The sequence below is a fragment of the Gobio gobio genome, assembly GCF_949357685.1.
Source record: "Gobio gobio genome assembly, chromosome: 14".
Lineage (NCBI taxonomy): Eukaryota > Metazoa > Chordata > Actinopteri > Cypriniformes > Gobionidae > Gobio > Gobio gobio.
This window is the reverse complement of record NC_137107.1, coordinates 11738130-11765421: the sequence shown is the minus strand read 5'-3', so window position 1 is coordinate 11765421 and position 27292 is coordinate 11738130. Positions and strand designations below refer to the sequence as shown.

At 43.1% G+C, this 27292-nt stretch overlaps 1 protein-coding gene across 7 annotated transcripts in view; it reads left to right on the top strand.

The window, feature by feature from the left end:
* LOC307136777 (rho GTPase-activating protein 26-like) overlaps positions 1-27292 on the top strand; it is a 182370-nt gene that overhangs the window by 133303 nt on the left and 21775 nt on the right. For 4 of the 7 annotated variants that reach the window (XM_079834041.1, XM_079834043.1, XM_079834045.1 and 1 more), the window contains 2 exons: positions 6481-6631; positions 18342-18495. In XM_079834041.1, coding sequence (XP_079690167.1) covers positions 6481-6631; positions 18342-18495 — 305 coding nt within the window. The remainder of the gene's footprint in view (positions 1-6480; positions 6632-18341; positions 18496-27292) is intronic. The other 3 variants (XM_079834044.1, XM_079834046.1, XM_079834042.1) reach the window with 1 other exon arrangement.

Genomic DNA, 27292 nt, shown 5'->3' with positions numbered 1-27292 from the left:
TTCTGACACCTTTCTATCAGAACCAGCATTAACTTCTTGAGCAATTTGAGCTACAGTAACTCGTCTGTTTGATCGGACCACACAGGCCAGCCTTCGCTCCCCACGTGCATTAATGAGCCTTGGCCGCCCATGACCCTGTCGCCGGTTCACCACTGTTCCTTCCTTAGAGCACTTTTGATAGAGACTGACCACTGCAGACCGGGAACACCCCAAAAGAGCTGCAGTTTTGGAGATGCTCTGACCCAGTCGTCTAGCCATCACAATTTGGCCCTTTTCAAACTCACTCAAATCCTTACTCTTGCCTATTTTTCCTGCTTCTAACACATCAACTTTGAGGACAAAATGTTCACTTGCTGCCTAATATATCCCACCCACTAACAGGTGCCGTGATGAAGAGATAATCAGTGTTATTCACTTCACCTGTCAGTTGTCAATAATGTTATGCCTGATCAGTGTATATATTAATTTTAAAATGACAAGACAAGTGTGCTTGGCTTAATATTTTTAGCTATGAAATTTAATTATAATGCGTTCTGACTGATCTAATTTCTACATTTTATTAAAAGCTGTATTAAACTAATTTCAGACAGGTAATTCTGCAAAATATAGTTTATGGTTATGAACAATTACACATTTCAGCATTATAATAATCTTTGTATTGGTCATCACACTTTTACATAGTTATAAAAGTACATCGTTTACATAGTTATAAAAGTAAAACCTATAAATAACCTGCAGAGAACGTTCTAGGAAGGTTCTCTTTAGGTTGTGGCAAAAAAAAACCTCCCTGCAACGTTCTGGGAAGGCTCGTTTTTGGTTATAAAAAAACATAACTTAAAGAGAATGTTCCTAGAACGTTCTTATTTGGTTCCCCAAAAATAACCATATGGGAACGTTAAGGGAATGCTCTGCAACGTTTACTGGGTTGCTTGTAAGAAATGGATACTAGCTGACCAGAATAGCCAGTCATATATTAGGAAAATTGGGTTAGTCATGTTTTTCTTTCTTCTTCTGAACCTTTGGTGATGGTCTGCACAGCTAAATGGCTCATTAAGTTGTTTTCATCAATTGGTCACCATATTCACCCTAAAGGCGCACAAGCTGTGTTGCTCACACCAAGGTGTGAATGAAGGATGTAATTCCTCTATTAAAGGGGGTGACACTGATTCAGCATACTTATCCAGCAGCAAGACCCTTTTTAAGGGACACACTCAGCCCACGTTTGCTGTAACAGGTAACTTCAAAGCCATCAGGAGCTTAAGAGTAAATCAGCTTAGTGTAGTTGCTATGGCAACATGCAAATCGGCTCATGGCTGATTCCTCAAGCTGACCCCACTGTCACATGACATAGAGCCACTATCTCCTGCATGAAGGGGTGAAGTTTTAAGATCAAAGCTGTCACTACGTCCTGTGCAATTAACCTTCCCATGTCTCGTCCCTGTGAAGACTTAGCACGTACTTTATGCTACTGTGAATGAGGTTAACCTGTAAAAAATCCTTCAACTTCAGCTCAAAAGCATTGTAGGCTACCTATCCTCACACCTGCAAACTTGTCGCTTTTCGGCGACAATCGCCGTTTTCTTGGTCAATTGGGTCATTTACGTGAATCGCGTAGAACCGGAGAGTTTTTGTTTTGGAAGGGGGGGGGGGGGGGGGGGTAGGTTCAGTGCACGCGTATAACGTTACCGAACGGTCCGGTACCGGTACCGAACCAGTTCACAGTCGGCTTGTTTGAAGCGCGGAACACACTTCAATCCAAGTTCCCACACGAACATATTAAGTATTCAGTCCATTTTATCACGAGATTCAAACGATAAATGCCGTTTTGACGCTCTATATATGGCGTGACTGGTCACTTCATGATCACAGTTCAAGCGGCCGCGCGTGAACGCGATCATCTGTGAAGGCGATCGATCATCTCTTACTAAAGAATAAACGTGAATGAAGGTATGCTGAAGATACATTACAACTTACTGTCATGTATATATGTGGTGTAATCGCTAAATCAGTGTTTCAATGACGTCAATATAACTGCTTGTAAACTAAACCATAACGTTAGCATCACATAATTACCTCAGGCAGTCATTCAGTGTGCACAGAATTTTATACACTAGAGAAATCAACTCTTTCACTAAATACAAGCTCTATATTAGCCTATATATTCATTACATTTTACTTAACCTGTTAGTGATGTCTTGATTATTTCATGCATGTTAAATAAACCTGTCATGAAAATGACAGACACTGTGTATAAATTATTATATTTTAACAACAAATTGGAGAAGAAAACTATTTTATAATTAGATTTAGAAGTTAATGCAAAAACTGCCTTATGTGAAGTTTACATGTTTGCATACAATGTGTTATTTGAGTGTTGATTATTATACCTAAAAATAAATAGCAACTGAATAGTTTGGGCTCTATTTTGTTAACCTTTAATATTAATGTGCAAGTAAGGGCTCCCTATATAGTTTACAGCAATATCTTCAATACACTTTTAGATATAATTTAATTAATTCAAGGACAGACACTTTTTTTCTTCTTCAGTAAACAACTGTTAAATCTAAAAAGCAATTTTGTAAAACTGCTGTACCGAACTCCATGATTTCAAAACTGAGGTACGTACCGAACCGTCAGTTTTGTGTAACACCTCTGCTGTCAGTCTTTTATTTTTTGTCATGCGTCACAACACTTCCTTGAGTTCCAGGTGTTTCCGTGTTGTAAATAAAATCATTTTTTAAATATTAAATGTGTCACTCTCTTTAAGTCACGCTCAGAAATGTGTCATTTGCATACCTCACCCCCCACCCCCCACCCGCGCGCGCGACACTGTCACCTTTTTTATTCTGAGGAGTTTGCAGGTCTGTATCCTATATCTGTCAGAAAACAAACAGTAAACTGACTATAGCATTAACCTGATCCTCAAAAAGCTTTTCATTTAGAAACATGTAATGGACTCTTTGCATAAAGACTTGTGACCTCATTACATTTTGTCACAAGAGAAAGGGATTTTTCTCAGCATTCCTTAAGGGATAGTTCACTCAGTTCACCAAAAAATCATGTTTCACACTCATATGAGGCCAGCTTGAATTGTAAAATCCCTCTGTCTATTTTCTAAATGCCTTTGATTGCTTGGCTCGCAGTTTTTGCTCTAATTCATCCCAAAGGTGTTCTATAGTGGTTTAGGTCAGGACTCTGTGCAGGCCAGTCAAGTTCCTGCACACCAAACTCACTCATCCATGTCTTTATGGACTTTGCTTTGTGCATTGGTGCACAGTTTATGTTGGAACAGGAAAGGGCCATCCCCAAACTGTTCCCACAAAGTTGGGAGCATGAAATTGTCCAAAATGTCTTGGTATGCTGAAGCATTAAGAGTTCCTTTCACTGGAACTAAGGGGCCAAGGCCAACCCCTGAAAAACAACCTCACACCATAATTCCTTCCTCCACGAAACTTTACACTATGTTATCATAGCCATACAGCCCTTTTCGAAAAAGTGAGAGGCAGGTTCTTTTTGATGAAAAGAAACTTCTCTGCATTATCAGCTATGAGCCTGTTTCTGTTTTCATCTACAATGTGTGACACTGAGCTAGGGATGTGCGAGACTAGTCGATTAAACATTAATGCTGCTGCTAGACAACAAGGAAAATACTAGGCGTTTACATTTTTTGGCACATTTAAGGTTTTGCTTTAAATATATATTTTTTAATTGTTTAAAGGGGCTATATGCAACTTTTTCCCCAAAATAAACGTAACAATAGCCTTTTTATTTTACCATTTATGACTCAAACATCTCCTGATGAGCATACTGACACCTTGTCCGCTCACAGTGGGTGCACCTATAAGCCTGTATCCTATTTTTCCTATTTTTTGGCGGGTCGTCTTTTCCCGCGCTGTCTGCGGATGTGACGTCAACACCGCTGCGAGAGCGAGCAGAAAATGAGAGCAGTTCTGTTTTTTGGCCACAGGTGTCAGTCGCGAGTTTAAATTTCAGAAAAACGCATATAGCCCCTTTAAATTACTGTCATGTTAATGTTATATCTTGAAATTAATATATTATTTTGAAAAGTTTAGTGTTATTTTTGAAATCTGCAGCAAAACAAAATCATTTAATTTTACCTCAGGTTTTGCATGTGTTGGTTTTCTTTGGCACTGGCGGAGGCTTCAGATAAATCTCCACTCAGGTGAAGGAGGATTTTGAAAGCTTACACAAAACTTTTCCATTTTCTTCCATGTCATGTCAAACTAGTATAACAATTAAGCTTGCTTAGGCTTGTTATACTACCGAGTTAGGCTAGTCATTGCGCACATCCCTACTAAACAGCACTTGTACTTGACAACAGTATTGGACCGACACCCGAGTACTGGTATCGGTATCGTGCATCCCTACCCTGAACCGACCTGGACCCTTATATTATTTGAAAGCTAGAACCGAACAGTGAACCCACGAGCCGCGGCTCCATCGAGGGTGGTGAAGGCGGAAGAGTTCGCCAAACGGTCACGGGAAGACAACGGGTTCTTCCAGGTCTTGTTGGACCTGAGTGCAGCATTTGATACCATTGACCATAACATCCTTCTTAAACGTGTCAAAGGCGCTGTATTACAATGGTTTGCTTCGTACCTCGCGAATAGGACTTTTTCTGTAAATTTAGGGAAATTTTCCTCATCATCTGCACCTGTTTTGTGTGGTGTGCCCCAAGGATCCATTTTGGGACCTTTATTGTTTTCCCTTTATATGCTTCCCTTGGCCCTCATTTTTCAGAAATACAACATTTCATATCACTGTTATGCAGACGATTTACCTATCAGTAAGGCTGGACACTACTGGTTCATCTGATGTGTTATTGAAATGTGTAAATGACATCAAGAGGTGGATGGCAAATTATTTTTTGCAGCTAAATGAGAATAAAACAGAGGTTTTAATTCTAGGTTGCCATGCAAATTCCTCCCCTGCTCTGGACAGCCCAGTTAGGTCTCTTTCATCAAATGTACACAAACAAATCAAAAATCTTGGAGTGATCTTTGACTCTTCACTATTTTTTTGATAAACAAATTAGTGCTGTTATTAGAGGAAGTTTTTTCCATTTAAGATCTATTGCAAAACTGAAGCATCTCCTTTCAAGCAAAGATTTAGAAGTTGTGATTTATGCTCTCGTAACATCACGATTAGATTATTGCAACTCTCTTTATTCCGGTCTCCCTCAGTCTTCAGTATCACGATTGCAAGTTGTTCAAAATGCGGCTGCTAGACTGCTGACTGGGCCAAAAAAAAGGGACAACATCTCCCCTATTTTAGCATCTCTTCACTGGCTTCCCATTAAATTTAGAGTTGATTTTAAAATCCTTATGTTTATATATAAGGCGTTGTCTGGCCGTGCACCAAGGTATATAAGTGATCTTCTTGTGCCTTATTGTCCCACTAGGGGACTTAGATCGTCTACTCACTTGCTCTTAACTCTGCCTCGGTGTCGCTATAAATCAAAGGGGGATCGGGCCTTTTCTGTGGCTGGGCCCAAGCTTTGGAATGGTCTCCCCTATCACGTGAGGTCTGCTCCTTCATTGGACATTTTTAAATCTACTCTTAAATCGTATTTTTATTCTTTAGTGTTTGAAAACCTGTAATTATTTTTGTATGTCTGCTTAGTACTCTGTACAGCACTTTTGATCAATCCATATTGTGTTTAAATGTGCTTTATAAATAAAGGTTGTTGTTGTTGTTGTTAATAGCATGCAGATATTTCAGACAGTTTTCGCTTATGTGATTGTCAGCCTCTGCTTTTCTACTATAGACTGAAGTGTATAACCCACTGTTACTTTCAGATAATAAATAAATTGCTGTAAGGAAAATACTGCAATTTTCTGGTGTTATTTTTTGATTGGTTGGCGCTTTCTACAGCCCTTCATCAAACTTTTCCACATACAGCCTGCCTCAGATTGTTTTAAGACAATGCCCAAATAGTAAAACAAAACAGATTAACGTGATCTGTGCCTAAATTCTGATTGGGTGGGCAAATCAGACGTTTTTGCTCATGCCTAGATCTAGCCCTGATTGACTATAATTATTAGTTTCACTACTGTTATCAGAGTTCTTTTTAGTTGTGAACTTCAGCCTTTTGCCATTATAATTGACTCTCTTCCAGCTATCACAGCCAACTTGGGAGAATAAAATAATATTATTTAGTATAAGTCAACCAATCCATGGCATATGACAGTGTTGAATAAATCACAATTTTCTATTTTAAACTGTTTTCAAATGAAGCCTTGACAACAGTTTAGAAATGCCACTTAAAAGGTATAGTACACCATGAAAGTGAGCAACTGATTTCCCGAATTTTAATTTAATGTCCAGACACGTAAAGGGTCATATTCTCCCAGAATCAGTAGCAGCATTTCAGTTTGTTCTATTTGTGCAGACACTCATCCCATCATTGTGGCTCTCTGACATATTCATGCTGATTTGAATTTCCTCTTGGCTCTGCAGATTTTCAAAGACATGCCAGTGTCTGGGGGTGGGCAGGGCAACTCCCAGCTCAACCTGCCCAGGCGGAGAAGTGCAGACAGCAAGGCCCCGTCCTGCAGCGAGAGACCCCTCACGCTTTTCCACACACCCACATTCTCAGAGAAAGACAAAGGTACACCAGCAAGTGCTTTCTTTAAAATATTTAAAATGATAGTTCTTTAGGACAAAAAATCATGCCAGAATACATACTCCCTACCATGTCCTTCATGACTCTGTAGCCAGTTCTATTTCATCCCGGTCTACACGCCACCATATAGGTCAACCTCGCAAGAGGGCGAGCTGTCAGGAGATCATATTTCAAATTAAACATGCTCTACCTGCACGCAATCATCCTCTATAAATACTAGTTGCACTCACGTTTCACACAAGAGTGCCGATGTTTAGAAAGTCATGTAAACTTAACAAACTTTGAGAAAACATGTCTCAAGACTTTTTTTTCATTCCACTGAATCTCGTGTTTTTAAATGCAAAAAAAAAAAATTCTGATTGGTGCTTTGTCTCTTTGTATTAAACCATGCATTAATACATGATGCCGTTTTGTTCATAATTGTTTATGTATTTTATAGGGCTGTCAATCGATTAAAATTTTTAATTGTGATTAATCGCACCTTTTTGTGTGATTAATCATGATTAATTGCACACTTATCGTGAAATTAAGCCTACGCCATTTATCTCATTAAACACATTCATTTTGTCATAATTTGCTATATCCAGCAAAGTAAATCAGATTGAAGGGTGATTCTCCCAAAACTGTATTTTCTGCAAGCTTCAAGGATCATTGGAGACTCTAAAAGGACAACAAATAACCAAATATAAGGAGTCCATTTAATTCTATTTTATAATAAATTTATACACACCTAAGCACCCATGAAAAAAAAACATTACATAAAAAAAACTTTACAGAATTCACAGTGTATAGTATGTATACAGAGCAACAACAACGAGATTGTTTTCATTTTCGAGTCAAGCTGCGATACTGAACAGGACCACACTGAGGCGCCAAAAAAACTCCTAAATCAACCGTTTTGACTTGACTGCATAAACCTATGATTACTAAACACAACAATGTACACATGACAAATCAAATATTATCCTTCCTGAATGAGTGTGGAAACAACGCAAATGTACTGAAATGTGTCTGTACACAAATGCAGCATGCATTCAGTAATCGAGAGTGCGCACATACATGGTTTGTTCTTTGTGCATCAATATTACAGACTCTCGCATGCCTGTACGACTTCTGTGCGTCACCAAAATTGCGCTCTTCAGAAACAATCGCAGAATACGATAGAGCTTGTGTTTTAAAGCAGAGCACACATTGGAATAAATAATTCACTAAAAATGCAATGTGGGTCTCTATTCTCTCTGATATGTATAATGTAATCAGCCTGGCCTTCTTTACATTCGTGCTGTTTTGGACTGTTTGGACTGGATCACTGAAAACTTTCCCAGAGTTTAACGGCTAAAAATGGCCTGATCACAAACAGAGAAGCGGAATTGGGTTAAAGGGTTAGAATAGAAATTTCCTCCTACCAGGGTTACAGGTGCTTGTAGATGCTCAGTGTGATTGTGATGAACTCCTGACTTCTAAGATCATCTAACTGCGTGATGAAAATCATGTTAATGACGCAGGTTCACGTACTTTATTGTAATTTATTTGTATTAATTGGGTGAAATTATTTTAACGGGTTAAGAACTTAAAGGGGTGGTAAACCACGATTTCACTATTCTAACTTTAGCTAGCGTGTAATGTTGCTGCTTGAGCATAAACAACATCTGCAAAGTTACAACGTTCAAAGTTTAAAGCAAAGGGAGATATTTGCTTTTAAAGAAATCAGTTTCTAAGAACTACAGCAAACGGCCAGTAGGCGACTACACACATTCCTCCAGGGTTGGTGACATCAACAGGCTCAATATTTACATAAACCCCTCCTCCGAGAATATTAAATAAGGGGGGGTGAGGCCATTTTGTATCGCGGCGCTGTTGTGGTATAAGTTAGTTAGGCTGGAGTGTTGTTGCCGCGATGCCGAGGAAACGCTGTTATTTCCATCCGGATTGCAGGTCTGGGGTACTTGCTCTGTTCAGCCTTCCTTGGGACGGGGGTGCGTTGCAGAGCGTTTAACACACAGCATGTTATATGCACGTGTGTTTGAGTCAGCGGGGAATCAGGCGCGCAGGGCTCTCTGCAGCACATCTAACAGAGGAAAACATCCACCGTCTTCGCGATTTCAATGCCGGATTTGCACAACGTCAGCTGCGTGAAAAAAACACTGCCGGTGCGTGGATGCACGACGCGCGCGCTGCACATTTCACGGAGGACAACACAAACTTCCACAAACTTCGCGAGTTCAATGCCAGATTTGCACAACGTCAGCTGCGTGAAAAAAACACATTGCCGGTGCGTGGATGCACGACGCGCGCGCTGCACATTTCACGGAGGACAACACAAACTTCCACAAACTTCGCAAGTTCAATACAGGATATGCACAACGGCTTGTCCTGAAAGCTGGATTTACAAACAGAAGCTGTTTATGGGCCACAACCTGTAAGTCTGATTTATTTTTCATCGATGTGTTTTCCTGTAATAGGTTGTAGCAAGGAAGTAAACAGATGACAGCGCTGTTCTGCAAACCAGTCTGTTAAATGCTCATTCATACTTAACGTTATCCGACAAACACCTAACATTACAAACACTAACGTTAAAATCTCAACAGCGAACCTGACATTAGTGTAAATGATTCTTTGATTAGAGCTTTTATGTATTGTTTATCTTCAGGCATGCTAAACATGGTTCTGTGTGTGATTTGGCTAACTTACTAGAAAAGCCAGTGCTTAGTGTTCGTTTTGGGTTAATAGTTCTTGCGACATATATTTGGCTATAATCGTTCTAAAAATACAAAAGTAACAGTGCCATTCAGTAGCGATCATTATAGATCCGCAGTCTTTACACTTGAGGACTGAACAGGTTCTGCTCGATCATCTTCACTCAAATGTTCTCATATGGTTTTATTGACGCCGACCAAAGCACAGCCTCCAGGTAAGGGGCGTGACGTTTCCGACAACCGTGCACTGCGGTTAGCGAATCAGAACACACTAGGCCAGCTAACCAATCAGAGCCCACTGCGTATTTTTGAGGGACTGGCTTCATACAACCCGGAAAGCATCAGACCGTTTTACAAGGAGGGACAGAGCAGTGTAGAATAAAGGTCAAATATATGAAAAATAAGGCCATTTTTTTTAAAACGAAGCATGAACACATGTTACAGTGCACCCCACAAACACAGTCAAGCCTTCAAAAGAATGTGTTTTACCACCCCTTTAAAATTAATCGCATGCGTGACAGCACTAGTATTTTACAAAATTATATTTGATTTATAAATGTCAGTTTAAAGGTTATGCACTTTTTTACAGTAATGTTATTTCATTGCAAGCCAAAAGACCCCACAAGCTGTGGCCATGCCACGGTGCTTTCTGTAGGGCCTACATTTGCTGTGCTGGAGCAAGAGCAGGTAGAGATGAAATCATCTAAACTGTGGATGTTCAGCTGTGCAAAGCATCAGATTTAGTTGCAAGGCTTGTTAGTCTATTTAGAGGGCTTGTTAAAGGACTTGCAGAGAGGGGTTGACATGCTGATCCGGGGTGGCCAGTGCACATACCTGGGCACTGGTCAGTCCATGGCTTCAGTGGTGCAAGCATGCTGCCATGTTTGGTTATCAGAAGCAAATGTTTCTGACTAGGATTTTGCGTCAGTGGTAGCTGCCCCAGTTGTTCCAGGGGAGTTTTTTTGCCCATCATAAGAAGCAGCCCTGGAGCAGTCATAGAAGCCAAGGGAGCTAACTTATGCAGTGGGACAGATGGGGCGAATGGGACGGTCTTTGCAATAGGAAGGAAGCAGAGGCTCTGTCCCTCTTGACAGAGGTCTCAACACTATTGCAGAAAAGAGCAATAGCAGGGGTTTTATTCGGCCTACTTTCTAATTCCAAAGAAGGATGGGGACTGGGGTTCCATCTTAATCTGAAAAAGTTAAATTGGTCTTTAAAACGTCTACCTTTTAGAATGTTGAACCTGTCAACCCTCTTCACGAGCATAAGGCAGAGGGACTGGTTCACTACAGTGGACTTTTGTGATACCTATTTTCACATTCCCATCCACAGAGGTCACAGAAAGTACCTCTGTTTTTTCTTTCAAGAGAAAGAGTACAAGGTTCTTCTGTTTTGGCCTGGCTCCTCAAATCTTTACAAGTACATGGATGCAGCACTTATGCCTCTCCGTTGGCAGGGAATTTGCTGATATGTGTCCCAACCAAACAAGCGAGGAGCGACACAGAAGACTAGGCCTGATGTTGAAGGAGGAGAAGAGCTGCCTTACTCCGAGCAGAACACTATCATATCTGGGCTAGATCCTGGACTCAATGACCATGAGAGCCTGTCTTACCCCCCAGAGGATTCTGATACTGAGGGAGCAGACATCCCATCTGATGGGACAATCTCAGATATCAGTGAAATGTGGCTGAAATGTGGCTTCTACTTAGTCTGATGGCAGTAGCCTCTCAGGTTGTGCCACTAGTTTTACTTTACATGCTGCCGCAACTGGATCCAGAGTTTGTCCCACACATGAGGTGGTGGTTTTCAATGCCAGGCCTCCAGCAAGGGGTCTGGGTCAGATTTGTTCAAGGGAAACAATAACTATGGATGCATCGGCTGGGGTGCCATGTGCAAAAACTGCCCAGTTAGAGGCAGCTGATAGGCCTCTTGGGCAGGAGTTCATATAAACCTGCTGGAAATGGAGGCTGTGCATCAAGCTTTGATGCATTTTCTCCCGGACCTGGGGAGAAAACATCTCATTGTGCACACAGATGGGGTGCTTCATAAACCACCAGGGGGGACACGCTCTCCATCTCTTCATAGCAAGGCCTGAGAGCTCCACTCATGGTCGCATGCACATGGTCTTTCCCCTTACATCTTCCAGGGCTGGGCAATGTGGCAGCCAATCTCCTGTCAAGTGGGGAGGACCCAAGCCAGGAGAATGGCAGCTGCACCCAGAGATTGTGCAAGCCATTTGGGCTTGATTCGAAAGGGCTCACGTGGACCTCTTTGCCTCTCACTCACTGACCCTATGGTACTCTATGGTGGGACAGAAGGGGACACTGGGGGTAGATAACCTAGCATGGGCTTTTCCCCATTTTCCACTTCTACCAGTAGTATTTGCCAAGATTCAAGACTCACAAGCCGGAGTCCTGCTAGCTCTCGATTGGCCCCACCAGATATGGATGACAGAGCTGGTTGCAGTGCTGAGGGGCCCCCCGTGGCATCTTTGGAACTAGCTTTGGAACCCCAACCCGGACCTATTCAGCATGCATGTTTGGCCTCTGGGGCAAGGGGTCCTGACAACATTGCAAGCAGTTAGAGCCCCTTCCACAATAGTGCTCTCTGCTGGTCGCTGAGATTCAGTTGCTATTGACAATCTAAAGGTATCAACCCAGTTTATTATGACATGTCCTCAGTCTTATCTTTTCTTCAGTCCTTTTTGGAAGGGGGGCTTAAGGAATCAACTTTGAGGGAGTGTGTGGCAGCCATCTCTGATTGCTATGATCACATTGAGGGCTTGTCAGTGAGTTTGCTGCCTATTATTGGCCAGCACCAGGAGATTGTGCCCTTCACGTTCACATATGATCCCCTCATGGGATCTGCAGATTGTATCGGAGGCCCTGGAAAAGCCTCCATTTGATCCCTTATTGTCTTTGAATCTAGAACTTCTTTCTTTAAAAGTATCCTTTCTTCTGGCTATTGCATCAGCAAGGCCTCCTGGGCACTATTCAAAGGTGTGCCTTTAGTCTCAAACACTTAGCTTTTGTTCAAGGTGTACGTACCTGTTGGCATGGTTTCCTGTTTAACCTTTAAAAAGTTCAGACTTACATATAATCAGAGTAAGGTTAGGCATATTTGGCATGCTGTCTGAGAGGAGGGCTCCGAGCTCAGAATTTGAACCAAACCCAGAGTACTCCCCCCATCCCAGGCTGGGATAGGAATAGTTAGGAGTGAAGAGGTGGGGTGGTGGAGGGATGCTGGAAAACTGTTGTGGGACAGAGGTAAGTCCACTGTATATATACCTCCTGTCGCACTAATTGAGTTGATTAACTGAACTTGCTTCTCCCATGCAAATTTGGTTAATTATCTGAACGTGTTCCTCCCGAACTTTGTAATTAAAACTGGAACTGGTGTTCATGTTGGCATATCATCATGTCAAGACTGTTTAATTAAATGATTGAGTTTATATCATGTCGGTCTCCTGTGGTTATGGCCCCACCACATTTCTCTCCTGACTTCGATGCACTGTTGATCCATATGGTGGCATGTTGACCGGGATGAAATAGAACAGGGATTACATAGGTAACCGAGGTTCTATGAATAAGGTCAAAATGCCACCCAACGTGGTCACTCTGGGACTAGGTGGTGCCAGTCGGCTAAATAAGAGAATGTGCTGGCTGCCAGGGTTATGTTTAAAGGGTTACTTCAGCGATTTAGCATTAAGTTTTGTATCTGTAGAAACCTGGTAGTATATATGAATGATATATATATATATATATATATATATATGTGACCTGTCATAGGAACCAGGGTCACAAGTCGGCAGCACAACTTTAGAACAAAATGAGAAAGAAGCGTTTTTTTCCCAAATTGGTGATTTTCGCTTTTTTGCAGAATCTGTTAGTTGAGATCACGAAGAAGCCTCTCCGTGTTTGCGATAGCAGTATTGGTATATTTAAAAGCGTACATTTTGAGGTTGAAATCGACTTGTTTTTCGGAGATTGTAGCATGCAGTAGGGGCGTGTCATTGTCTGTGTGTGGAAAAGCCGGCTTTTGTTTCTTTTGTTATTGCCCCCGCCTGGGAAGCGTGGCTACTTATTATGCAGCTCTGGCCGGCTCTGTCTGCTACACAAGGAGAAAAGAGAACTCTCTGCATGGGAGACAGTCCTGTAGCCAGAAGCTTTCTCCAGACATTATGTACAACATACAGCTGGATTCTTTAGCGGCGGAAAAAGAGTGGCAGGACATGAAAATTATAGGACATTTAGAGGCAAACAGACGCACAGTGCAAACTTCGGAGATGGTTACATCCACAAAGAAGACCCCGACAAAGAGAAAGTGTGCCCGAACAAATTATTTCATCGGAGGCAACGAGATCTGCAAGAATACTTTTCTGTTTCTTATGGGGTGAGTTTCCATAAACATCAAAGTTTGTCGTTTTGTGTTCATTCTAAGAACATGTACACGTTATCTCATGTTTAGTCCTTGTATAGACCTTCCCATACCATAACTACTGTCGTTTTAATTGTAATCGTTAGCATCGTATCACTTGCCAAAAACCCCCATTACTATAATGAGCTTATACTATAATGGAAAGTCCTTGAAAGGCTCTTGAATTTGAAGTTAACCAAGTTGTGGGAACGCTGTATTAACAACTATCCAAATTGTTTTTAGACCTAAAAGAGTCTTTGTAGGCCTATGTTACCCTTATGTATACTATAAAACACATAATTATAGTTGATTTTAGTTTATCATAGTAGATCATAACTTGAGATGAAATGGCATGAAAAATAAAAATACAACTGGCTGTAGTCTTTAGCCTACAAAGGGGGGGGGGGGGGGGGGGGGGTTGTATATCTATGAATATATCAGGAATATATATATATATTCCTGATATATCCCCCCCCCCCTCTGGCCAGAGGCTAAAGACTACAGCCAGTTGTAGGAGTTAGTGCCGCATGTTTTCAACCCACCCATAAGGGTGGGCTCTCACTCACCCAAAGCGAGTGTTCTCAATGAATTCCTATGAAAGTTAAACTTCCATAGGCACAAACTGAAAATGCGCCAGATTGGACACGCACCGTGAATGACTGTGAGGCCGTGTTAATGACAATACAGCCATGAATGAATGCCGGTCGGTCGTGCTCATTTTAGTTTCGGTTTAAAATTTGCGCCAATTCGGGGGGGTTGAATTGTGGGTTCATAAAAACACAACAAAATGGTACAATGACAAACCTTTGAAACCAAATCTTCCGCGATCAACTTGTCTGTCAGCTCCTCACTCTTTGATGAATGATGCTGTGTTTGTGCTGCGATTCTCATTCTGCTCGTGCTGTATTGAGCAAACACATTCAGTTTTTAATTGCAGTGTCTGTTCTCTAACTAAATTAAATTATTGTATTACTATAAAAGTCAAAACGACAGTGGGGTGGTGCCACGGTGGGCAATAGATGTAACTGGTAGGCATGGTTTGGGAGTGGCCTCGTAGGGCAGCGAAGCAGGTGCATTCTGGGAGTTGTTGTCTTTCATCCACATGAGCCAAAAATACATTTTCTGGCTTTTCTCAGCCGAGAAGGCTCCAACTTCTAAAATAATTTCACATTTCTACTACATAAATGACCCAATTTAAATACACATTCATCTTTCTAGTGGTGAAGTACCCCTTTAAGTCTGTTTAGTTTAATTGTGTTTTGTTTTTGTTTTCATTGTTCCCAGTTCTGTTTGTTAATTAGTTTCCCTAGTGAATTATTATTTTCACCTGAGGTTTGTTTAGTTTCCTTGTTAACTGTGTATTTAAACCCTTAGTTTCCTTAGGTCTTGGTCCGGTATTGTTTATGTTTGTGTGGTAATGTTATATGAGTTTATTTCCTGTATTTTCCAGTGTGTTTCAAAATAAAGACTTAGTTATTGAATTTCCTGCAGAAATGGAAACCTTGTTTACCTACCCCCTGTTTTTTAAGTCACGTTTGTTCTCAAACTAGGACACTTGTTTTTTGATGGAATTTTTCTGAGACCATACATGACCATTTTAATGTATCTTAAAAAGGACATCTAGAGATTTTGGATGTTTGGGGTCAAAAGTTTGCATACACCTTTTAAAATCTAAAAAAAAGAAGAAAAAAAGTTAATTATTTTCACATATTTTCTATTCCATTCAAAAGTTTACATACACTTGATTCTCAATACAGTGTGTTGTTACCTGGATGATCGACGGCTGTGTTTTTGTTTTGTGATGGTTGATCATGAGTCCCTTGTTTGTCCTGAGCAGTTAAACTGCCCAATGTTCTTAAGAAAAATCAGCATGCTTAGCCAGCTACAGAGAAACATGGTTGACAGGCAAACAGACAAGTGACCGATTCTGAGTTGCGACGTCACTTCCAGCACGAGAATTCCGGGCCGAGAACGGTTTGTAATCGTGCCGTGCCGAACCAAGCTCAAATGGAAACACAACTGGAACTGTTCCTTACCATTCTAAGAACCATTCGGCCCAGCGGTGGAAAAGTGGCTATATATTCTCTGAAAACAAATCTTAATATTTTACACAGTTTTGCTTTATGATGTAAATGTCTTGTTTTAATGATGTTTAGATATTTTTATAAAATAAAAATACTAATCAAGAATTTTTTTTTTGCTGTGCATGCAAAATTTAATTTAAAAAATAATGCTAACGCTTTAAAATTAGGTCTCGTTTTTTAACATTAATGCATTAACTAACATGAACTAATGAGCAAAATATTACAGCATTTAACTTTTGTTAATATTAGTTAAAATGTTCATCTTAGTTCACAGTGCATTCATTTAACAGATAAAACTTTTGATCTTTAAAAATTTTTAGTAAATGTTGAGATTAACATTATAATGCTGTAGAACTATTGTTCATGTTAACTAGTGTAGTTAATGTTAAAAAATGACTTATTTGTAAAAAAAAATCTTAATTGTAAAAGGGAAATCCCAAAGATGGTTTTGTATTCTCCCAGGAGGTGGTTTACATGTGAACGGTTTTACATTGCTAAGCTCTGTGCTTCAGGTCAGCTGGCGGAGCAGAGGAAATTCAGTTCCAGGCCTATAAATTGTTGTGCTATAAATAACAATGGAATTAATTATTAAAACAGTTTCAGGTTTTAGGCTGGCACACCTATAGTATGACCAGACACCACCCTGTTCGCAATCACTATAAAATGCTGCCAACCCCTTCTGGGCATGTGACGAACGATCTAGTTCAATATTAGATGCTGTTTAGTTATTGAGCCCGTTTACATGCACACCAATATGCTGATGACTACCAAAAATCAGTTCATTGAAATAACCCGATTTACCGGTTTACAAAAACCTGGCAATGCAAGTAAACCGCGTTTAAATGACTGTATTAAAAAACAGATTATTGCTCGGTGATGACGTTAAAAAATAAGCTTCCATGTATTTCACTCAGAGTATTCTGTTTAGTATGTGACTTGTGATGTTAATTGAAGCAACAAAAAAAGTATTTCAAAATGTCAGTGGAAAACTTGCAAATATGAGTATTCTCCGCTCATATATGAAGTTTCTACAACTGTACCACTTGTCCTTTGGCTGCACGAGATGAGAACCCATTTCTTGGGTGAAGAAAAAGTCGGAGTTTGCGTTATATTTATCCTCCCCTAGCGCGAAACACTCGCTGTGGCTGAATGTGCTTAAATCTGCCATATAAGGATGATTTCCTATTACATATCACGCATGCACACATCAATAAGTTGACAGAACGCAGGAAAAGGTGTTTACATGTCGATCTGTTTATTTTTTTAAGCTGTTTATGATCTTACGTGCATTTATTGAAGTGCGCATGCGTGATAGGTGAGAGGAAAGCGTCCTTATACTGCAGATTTAAGCAAATTCAGTGTTTCGCACTAAGAGAGGAGAAATGCATCTCAAATCTTTTTCTTGACCCAAGTATAAAATATTATTATATTATTAAAAATATGAAATATGTGTTCTCATCTAGTGCAGCCAAATGACAAGTGGTACAGTTGTAGAAACTTCAAATATGAGCGGAGAATACTCATATTTGCTAGTTTCCCACATGACCAACGCATGACCCTGAAGTGTCTGCAGAGACCGTGTCAATTTGACTCCCCCCTGAAATTGCCTCATCGACACGGCATCCTCAATAAACCCGTCTCCGGCATGATGACTCTGATCTTTTGAATATTCCTATCTAATAATTGCCTTATCGACACGACATAATCAAATAAACCCATCTCCGGCGTGATGACTCCGATCTTTTGAATATTCCTATCTAATAATTGCCTTATCGACACGTCATCCTCAAATAAACCTGTCTCCGGCGTGATGACTCCGATCTTTCAAATATTCTGATCTAATATGACTTCTGACCTGTAATGTTGCCAGAATCATAATCATATACTGAATATTATACTGAACTGGCACCCCCACTGAGCCTGGTTTCTCCCAAGATTTATTTTTCTCCATTATGCCACCTGATGGAGTTTTAGTTCCTTGCCACTGTCGCCTTTGGCTTGGCTTGCTTAGTTGGGGACACTACATTTTCAACTATATATTAAAAGAAAATTTCAACTAAATTACTGATCTGCCTGCATTGTCACTATATGATAATTGAAATGAGCTAGATGACATCACCGTTTTCTCCAGAGAGGCTGTACAGCCGAATCAAATTCTGTTGCATTATTTTCCTGTTTAACACTGTGAAGATGCTTTGAAACAATCAGCATTGTAAAAAGCGCTATATAAATAAAGGTGACTTGACTTGACATTTTGAATATAAAGGACATTTTTTTTTTAAACGTGCATGTTACGTGCACACTCACTTTACAGTTATTGTCTAAAGACAGGAGTCACTAGAAGTGTAACTTGAATTGCTTATTGAAATAGAAACCACTATTAAAAAATAAATAAAAAACCACAAGATCCCACCAGACCATGTTTTAGCCACAGGCTGGAGTAAATACACTAGCATACCATTAACTCATTAGGATAACAACATTTTGCTTTTCCATCAGCAGTGGAGAAGAGGAACAGTGTGGTTGTGAACTCCAGTGCAGACTCAGTAAATTGCAACAGCACACACAACTGGACTCGACTCAACAGCCTGCCCACCGGAGACGGAGACCATGATGGGCTTCAGCTGGCCAAACAGAATCAGCCTAATTCACTGTAAGTGTACATGCTTTAAAGCTAAAGTGTTCAAATACATTCTCCTTGTTGCCTCTATTTATTTGAGCATCCCAGCCAGCCCAACACAACAACACTGGCCGAACCAATGCCATGAGTTTGTTCAATTATCAGCAGGTAGGGCGAGTGTTCAAGAAACTTGTTTAAAAACCATAGTTTTCTATCATCAAACCAAGCAGCTTTTTGTTGGTCAGTGCTCGTAACCAACTTGAAAATCTTTATGTGGAACTTTTTCGCCCTCATGCAAATCTCCAGTTCGTGCGGATCCCTGTTAGAATGACTGGATTTCGATAAACTAATTCATAATTGGTTTTCAACTTGTGTAGACGAGAATAGAATATGAAAAAATTCAAAATCAAGGGCAATAATCGACAGTAATGATTTTTTTGTCATAATATTGCAGCCCTACCCGACCTATCGCTAAACCCCGTCCCCCCCTTAGCTACTGTTGCTAACTCCGACAAACAAACAGAGTTGCCAACTGTCTTAAAAGCTTACAGCTGTCAGTGTGAAAACCTTGATGTTTTTGATAAATTTTGGACACAGAAGCACAGAAGGACCACTTAAATATGCCATGGAAGTATATATTAAAGATTTTAAAATAAATATGGTGGGTAACAACTTCAAGATTCATTTGGAAGCTAGTGTTTACAGAATACAATGCAAGCAGGAGAAGCCTCATGTTACAATCGTCATGATCGCAGATGACAACGTCAAGGATCAACACTGTTCATGTACCGCAGGGTAACAATAAATTAAATACATTTAATCAGTTTAATATGTAGACCTTCGTTTATGTGTTTTTGACATACACTGTACATGACATGAGAACAGTTAGTTATTTAGGTTTGTACGTTAGCATGAACTCACTAACTTTAATCGTAACTTAATGAGAGTATGACAACCACAAAATCCTCTCAGGATACCTGTAATCAGTACAAGTACCCCAGGCACATCGTTTTACCATTTTTGTAACAAACACCATCAAACCGATGAGCGCTTCGGATCTTCCAATGTTTCTCTATGGCGCTGAAACCTAAAGATGTCAGCGTTCCAGTTCTGGGCAGCTGATACTCAACTGCCATTGGCTCATTTATGCATTTGGCAGACGCTTTTATCCAAAGCGACTTACATTGCATTCAAGGCACACATTTTACATTTTGTCAGTTCTTGCTTTCCCTGGGAATCGAACCCATGACCTTGGCGTTGCTAGCGCCATGCTCTACTGTTTGAGCTACAGGAAAGCCTCAGATGCGTTCGAGGGACGGGAGGGGCCTACCGATAGATCAATTGTTTATGTTGATCAAATTTTTGTTGTTAACAGACTATAGTATTCTGATTGATGGAAATAATCGACTAAGTTTAAATAATTTACATAACAACAACACATACATTTAATAAGGTAATTATAAAAAAATACCCTTACAAAGTTAAAAATGCCCCAGAAAATCACTTTGAGGCAAATATTGCCTTAATGTAAAAGTTAATTTCTGACCCTGGTGCATGTGACCCCACCTTTAGTCAGGATTTCTTGCACTAAAAGCTGTTAGAATTTTAGTTTTACTTGACCATTTTCTCTGACCCGTACTACACCTTTAAGACTTCTTTATGTAAATGACCTATGTGAAGAGGTTCGTGATATTCGTGGGCAGGAAGGAAGAAGACAGGGTCGGCGTGACTGGGACTGTGACTTTTATTAGTCAGAACTGAAACAACACAAAACACGCACGTGGGCGTGGTCTCCAAACATTCAACAACCGTTGACTCAAAACTTTTCTCTCGAACGCTGCTTCCTCTCCTCAGGCTTCTCAGGCTTCTCAGGTTTCTCAGGCTTCTCAGGCACAGTCCCAGTCCAGGTCTCTCTCTCACTCTCTCTCCAGACAGCGGCTTTTATGTCTCTCCACGCCAATCACTGGAACGAGACACAGGTGTTAATGATCTGCACTTGACCTACTTACTCACCGCTCGTCTCCGCAGTTCCTCGCTCCCGCTACAGACTTCGCAGAACCACGCCCCCTCCGCCACATACCCCCACCGCCCGCACCAGGCCGGGGAGCCGGCTCCCCGGCCTGCAGCCTCCCCCCCCCCCCCCTCCCTCCTGGAGAGGAAGTCAGCCACAGCCATCTGAGCACCCGGCCTGTGGACCACCTTGAATTTAAAAGGCTGTAAAGCTAGATACCAACGGGTGATCCGGGCGTTGGTATCCTTCATGCGGTGGAGCCACTGCAAGGGGGCGTGGTCCGAACAGAGGGTGAACTCCCGGCCCAGGAGGTAATAGCGGAGGGTGAGAACGGCCCACCTGATCGCCAAGCACTCCTTTTCTATGGTGCTGTACATCGTCTCTCTCTTAGAGAGCTTGCGACTGATGTACAGCACCGGCCGCTCCTCCCCCTCCACCTCCTGGGACAGGACAGCGCCCAGCCCCCTGTCCGAGGCGTCCGTCTGCAGGGAAAAAGGGAGAGAGAAATTAGGAGCCTGTAAGAGCGGCCCACCACACAGAGCAGCCTTTATCTGGGTAAAAGCCTGCTGGCACCGCTCCGTCCACTGAACTGTATCTGGCGCCTCCTTTTTAGTTAGATCAGTCAGCGGGCTAGCGAGGTCCGAATAATTAGGTACAAACCTTCTATAATATCCCGCTAGCCCCAGGAACTGTCTAACCTCCTTTTTGGTCTTGGGCCGTGGGCAGGCTGCAACTGTTGCAGTCTTGTCAATTTGGGGACGCACCTGTCCATGACCCAAGTGGAAGCCCAGATATCTTACTTCCACCCGCCCAACTGCACACTTCTTCGGGTTGGCCGTGAGCCCCGCCCTTCTCAGCGACTTCAGGACAGCGCGCAGGTGCTGCATATGCCGCTGCCAGTCCGCACTATAGATGATAATATCATCCAAGTACGCAGCAGCATATGCAGCATGCGGCCGGAGAATCCTGTCCATCAGACGCTGGAAGGTCGCGGGAGCCCCGAACAAGCCGAAAGGAAGGGTGACAAATTGGTGTAACCCAAACGGCGTGGTGAAAGCGGTCTTTTCTTTGGACATTGGAGACAAGGGGATCTGCCAATATCCCTTGGTTAAGTCCAGTGTCGAATAAAAGCGAGCGGTCCCTAGCCGATCAAGCAATTCGTCGACCCTTGGCATTGGGTACGCATCAAATTTCGACACCGCGTTCACTTTTCTATAGTCCACGCAGAACCGAACCGAGCCGTCAGGTTTTGGGACCAAAACTATCGGGCTCGCCCAGTCGCTGCTGGACTCTTCTATTACACCCATATCCAGTATAGCCTCTAATTCCGCCTGAACAACCTTTTTCTTGTGTTCAGGTAAACGGTAGGGTCGACTGCGAACCACCACGCCCGGCTCTGTCTCAACATGGTGTTGAATGAGGTCCGTGCGACCAGGGAGGGGCGAGAACACGTCAGCAAATTCTGCTTGTAACATTTTAACGTCAGTGAGCTGCGACGGCGAGAGGTGATCCCCCCCCGGGGCCAGAGCGAGTGATTGAGGCTTTTGAACCGCCTCTGGCCCGAGATCATCCTCTCCGCTCACCACCGTCGCAAGCAACACTGACTCCGCCTCCGACCATTTTTTTAAAAGGTTGAGGTGGTATATTTGACGTGCTCCGTCCCTATCTGAGCGCACTACCTCATAGTTGAGATCCCTGACTCGCCGTGTGACCACAAAGGGTCCTTGCCACTTTGCGAGTAATTTAGAAGTGGAAGTAGGGAGTAATACAAGCACCTTATCTCCCGGTGCAAATTGACGAAGCCTAGCCCCTCTGTTGTAAAGCTGTCGTTGTCTGTCCTGAGCCTGTAACAAATTCTCCATTGATAGCCGCCCCAAAGTGTGGAGTTTTGTTCTCAGTTCCAGGACATACTGAATTTCATTCTTACTCGCGGAAGGTCCGTCCTCCCAAGCCTCCTTAAGGACATCCAGCACCCCCCGAGGCTGGCGCCCATAAAGAAGCTCGAAGGGGGAAAACCCCGCGGAGGCTTGCGGGACCTCGCGAACAGCAAACAACAGAGGTTCTAGCCACCTATCCCAATTCTTGGCGTCCTCGTGAACGAACTTACGAATCATGGATTTCAACGTGCGATTAAATCGTTCCACCAAACCATCTGTTTGTGGGTGATAGACGCTGGTGCGAACCGATTTAATGCCCAACAACTCGTAAAGTTCGCGAATCGTTCGTGACATGAACGCCGTGCCCTGATCGGTGAGAATCTCTTTCGGAATTCCCACCCGGGAGATTAAGGAAAACAGAGCGCTCGCAACACTTTTCGCCGAAATAGTGCGGAGCGGGACTGCTTCCGGGTATCGCGTTGCATAGTCTACCAAGACCAATGCAAAGCGATGCCCGCGTGCTGACCGTTCTAATGGCCCGATGAGGTCCATACCAATTCTCTCGAAGGGGACCTGCACTAGCGGGAGTGGGCACAATGGTGCTTTTGGGGTGGCCGGTGGGTTCACCAACTGACATTCACGACAAGACGCACACCACCTGCGTACATTCTCGTGAATGCCCGGCCAGAAAAAACGGGCCATTAGACGGTTAAGTGTGGCCGTCTGTCCTAAATGCCCGGCCATCGGATTAGAATGAGCCGCCTGGAAAAGCATTTCCCGGCGGCTTCTAGGTACTAACAACTGGGTTGTATTCTGTTTTGTCTGGGCGTCTTGGGTCACCCGATACAACCTATCTTTTAAAATACAAAAATACGGATAAGAGAGCGGCTGGTCAGGGTGGAGGAGGTGGCCGTCGATGGAACGGACCTGGGTGAACGCATTTTTAAGCGAGTCATCGCGGTCCGAGAGAACGGGCATCTCACGAGCGCTCTGTTCCCCCGGAACAGCTCCCAGAGGTCCCGAATCCACCTCTCCCACCTGAGCAACCGACTCTTTCCGGTTTACCTGTTTATCCCAAGAAGCACCCGCACACAAATGTCCCAACAATTCATTAAAGGCTGTCCAATTGGTCCCCAAAATTAGCGGATGCCGGAGGTGCGGATTAACTGCCACCTCCACACTATGCTTTTGACCCCTAAATAGAATATCCACGGGCAGCAACGGATATTTCACCACCTCCCCGTGCACACACCTCACCGTAACCGTGCGGCCGGTACCCAATGCCTCAGGGCGAATCAGGCTTTGGTGGATAGAGGTCTGGTTACAACCCGAATCAACCAAGGCCTGATACGTACCCCCCTTGATACTCACAGGAATTAGGTACAGCCCAGCTTGATCGGGGGCGGCTTGTGGAGCGTCGGGGACCCGGACCAGTGTCCCGATCTCCATAACGGGACACCGGTCGATGAAATGCCCCGGATCCCCGCAGCGCCAGCAAGCCGGCCCAGACTTCCCCGCCGCCCTAGTGGCTGGAAGTAGGTCCTGCGATTGACGTGGAGAGAACGCTGAGGCAGATGGGGAGGCGTAGGGTTCCGCGACGGTCACCCCTCCCCTCTGGAGCGGGCGGGGAGATGCTGGTGGATCGACGGGGCTGGTCTGGGCGGTAACAGCCCACGCGACCTGGGAAGGGGAACAGGTTTGGGGAGAGAAGGGGAAGAAACAGAGGGAGAGAGAGAGAGAGAGGCGGATGGTAAGTGCTCGCCGACCCCGTGGCACGCCACCATGTGGTCCTCCTGGTACTGCTCCAGTACCACACGGTCGATGATTCCCTCGACGTCGCCTCCGCCGGCCATCAGCCACTTGCGGCACGAGTCCCGGAGCTGGTGCGCGAAGGTGAAGGGTCGACCGGATTCGCCGAGGGTCAGGCTCCGGAAGCGCTGCCGCTGTTGCTCGGGGCTCCGGACGACCCGCTGCAGGATGGCGCGCTTCAGGTCTTCATAGTCCAGGAGATTCTGGACTGGCAGTTGGTGTGCGGCTACCTGCGCTTCTCCTGACAACAGCGGCAGGAGCCGCATTGGCCAGTCCGAGCGGGGCCACCCCCGGGACTCGGCGGACCTCTCGAAGAGGTCGATGAATGCCTCCGGATCATCCTCGGATCCCATCTTCGAGAGGTGGATGGTGGCGGCCGAATCGGTTGTAGACGGGGGGGTGGCCGGAATCTCCCGGGCCATCCAGCTCCGGAACAGCTTGCGGTCTTCATGCTGGGCGCGGATGAGGGCCTCAAAACGCTTGTCTTGCTCGGCCCTCACGGCCAGCAGATCGTCGTGGGTCTGTTGGTGAAGACCGGCGAGCGATGACACCAGGTCCGCAAGCGGCGTCTTTGGCGGGGTCTGCATGGCGGCGGCTCTCTTCTTCCTTCCCGGGTTTCGGCACCAGTGTGAAGAGGTTCGTGATATTCGTGGGCAGGAAGGAAGAAGACAGGGTCGGCGTGACTGGGACTGTGACTTTTATTAGTCAGAACTGAAACAACACAAAACACGCACGTGGGCGTGGTCTCCAAACATTCAACAACCGTTGACTCAAAACTTTTCTCTCGAACGCTGCTTCCTCTCCTCAGGCTTCTCAGGCTTCTCAGGCACAGTCCCAGTCCAGGTCTCTCTCTCACTCTCTCTCCAGACAGCGGCTTTTGTGTCTCTCCACGCCAATCACTGGAACGAGACACAGGTGTTAATGATCTGCACTTGACCTACTTACTCACCGCTCGTCTCCGCAGTTCCTCGCTCCCGCTACAGACTTCGCAGAACCACGCCCCCTCCGCCACAACCTAACTTCACCAACTTTACATGTGCAGCTAAAATGCTGAATGCCAATGTTCAAAACATAATTGAGACATAATTTTCGGAGTAGATTTGGCGCAGGTTACGGGCCGGACTTGAACCTTTGTCGCACACCGTAGCTTATACTGTATGTGCTAATTGCTTTGCTGTTGGTTCTATGTTAGAGCAGATCTACAAAATAGATCAAACATAATAGATCATCTTCTATTTCCAAAGTTCAAGAAAAATCCTGTTTTCCATGATACATCCCCTTCAAAGCAACCATAAATACAAACACATCCTCTCACATGGCCTGCAGTAATGATTTTCCCTGTAACCTTTCCAATCTCCTACAGCCCTTTTCCGCTGTTCGCACTTTCTAAGGCACACTGTTTGATGTATGTATCTCACTGTCTTTGGTAGGACATGGGTCGGTAATGGATTTTTGAACCACTATCTTAAGCCCATTTTGATGGCTCTTAGCTGTGCACAGCTATGGGATGAGACAGGGGTAGTTTTTTAATGTTGCTTCTCTACAGAATAAGCACAGACAGAACAGATGTTTACTTCCCTCCGAATGACAAGGACAAACATACAAAATGGCCACCCAGTCCCTATGTTCTCAAGATCTTGATCTCAGTGAAACACACATATTGCTTTGCTTTTTTTGGAAACCTATTAGAAATCTGAATGTAAGCAATTTTCTCAAATTGTACTCTGCTGACTGTGCTGATGTCAGTTTAAACGTTTTGTAAAAGTTAGTATTTTACCAGTGGTGTTTACTTTGGATTTGAACAAATCCCTATTTCTAATTGTTACACTTTGGTGCGTATCTTATACTGGACTGTTTTTGCTACAGACATGAATGATATCTCAAATTCATGTGGCTTGTTGGGGAAAGGTTTGTCATTACTTTTCTAAGCAATGGGACTTGTGATTCGTATTATTATTATTATTATATTATTATTATTACTACTACTTTACCCGGTATATATAAGAGAGGTGGAGAAAAAAAAACTGACATTGAAGGAGGGTTTTGAGCCATAACTACAGACCAGAATAATATATTGACCAACAAAAACCTGGTCTAAAGTCAATATTTTTTGTGTTATTTAAAGGGTTAGTAATATGCACCTATAGGCCAGCGCGCGTACACTTTGCATATTATACATACAGGGCACATTTTTAAATATGAAAATTAAAGGTTTAAAATGTAAAAGATTATTATTGTGTACATAAATATAAAAATGCCTACATGTAATAATGGATAGTCATTGCATGTATCAGAATTAGTCTACCTATTTGCAGTATTGACGAGCAAACAGGTGTGGAGTCATTGGACAAGCAGATCAATTTCCTCGCTAGAGAAGTGTTCAGTCTTTCCGCTCGCAAATTCGGCCATGTAAACAGCAAATCTGCCATGGCGCGGGCACAATTGGCTTTTAAAGGGAATGGGAGAAGACACTCTGACTGGTTTATTGCACGTTACGCCCAAAACACACCCATGAATCATTAAGAGAATAGGTACAACCCTTTTAGACCATGTGCCGAGCCCACAGACCATTTTTCCCATCGTTAAACTAGCAAAGGTGGATTCAGAAACGCCCTAAGTCCACCTGCGCTGTGCGCTTTAGACCATGCGCTTAAAAATAGGGCCCTCAGAATTGTAATTGTAATTCTGATACATGCAATGACTATCCATTATGACATGTAGGCATTTTTGTTGGAATGTTATTTTTGTGTATGATAGGGCCCCAAGAGTAGGTGCTTGAGGCGGTGCTTCTGCATTCTATGACGTCAGTGGTCGACATATTCTGAGATCTCTCGTTTTCTGGGCCTGGTGTCAATAAAAGCTTTTCTTTGACTAACAAGGACGTTTTCGGCTCTGAAATGTACAGGATATTCTTATATCACGATGAACTTTTATATATCAAAGGCTCAAAGGAAAGTTGATTTCTCAATTCATCACACCCCTCTAATATTTAGAGCACTTCAATTATTGATTGCTCTCAGGATGTGAAGAGAGTTTCCAGAATAACTAGAATAATCCATTCCAGACTCTTTTGAATGTCTTTCAGAACTTTTCAAATTAAAAGCTCTCAATTCATCCCAAAATAAACACATTG